The sequence below is a fragment of the Buceros rhinoceros genome, unplaced genomic scaffold (genome assembly GCF_000710305.1).
Source record: "Buceros rhinoceros silvestris isolate BGI_N320 unplaced genomic scaffold, ASM71030v1 scaffold21659, whole genome shotgun sequence".
NCBI classification, from domain to species: domain Eukaryota; kingdom Metazoa; phylum Chordata; class Aves; order Bucerotiformes; family Bucerotidae; genus Buceros; species Buceros rhinoceros.
Window position 1 is genome coordinate 12,381 of NW_010431226.1, and position 592 is coordinate 12,972.

At 58.6% G+C, this 592-nt stretch overlaps 1 protein-coding gene across 1 annotated transcript in view; it reads left to right on the top strand.

The window, feature by feature from the left end:
- The first annotated feature begins 473 nt into the window (after positions 1 to 473).
- The window catches only part of HDAC7 (histone deacetylase 7), a 14,826-nt gene continuing 14,707 nt past the window's right edge, over positions 474 to 592 (top strand). Inside the window, exon 1 of the mRNA XM_010143362.1 lies at positions 474 to 589. Coding sequence (XP_010141664.1) covers positions 513 to 589 — 77 coding nt within the window. The 5' untranslated portion in view covers positions 474 to 512. The remainder of the gene's footprint in view (positions 590 to 592) is intronic.

The following is a 592-nucleotide window of genomic DNA, read 5'->3' on the forward strand; positions in this document are numbered from 1 at the left end:
GCCCAGCTCTGCTCCGCGCTGGCCTTTGGCCCGCACAGGGTAAATTAAGCAAAGTTCGTGAAAATCCCCAGCTCTGATGCTCTGTGCGATGGGGACTATTTTAGGTGTGATTTAGTCTATTTTAGGTGTTCCCACGAGGACGGGGGGTTTACCAGGCATCAGGGCGGGGGTGTCTGAAGCTTGCAAAGCACTTTTCAGCCGTGGTCTCAAGGAGAGCTGCCTGCAGCACCTTGGCGGCTCTCCAAAGGTGTAGAATTTACAGGATTTTTTTCCCCAGGTGACGGAGGAGGCTTTGGCAGGCATTAGGTGTGTGTGGCAACTCCTTCTCTATGGCAGAGAGTGTTCCCCACGGTGCCCTCCTCTCCATCGGGGTATTTCCTGGCCCCATCCCGGTTCTTCCCTTACCTACCAGCGTAGTGTGAGCCGGACGGGGACTGAGCTGTGCCCCTCTTTGTGTCTCGACAGCTGCTGTGAACCCGTGCACCTCCCCACGGGTGCCCCAGACCGTCCCCATGGACCTGCGGATCGGGCAGCGCGTCGTCAAGCCCGGCTCTGACACCACTTTGCTGGCCCTGAAGCACACGCAGCCGCT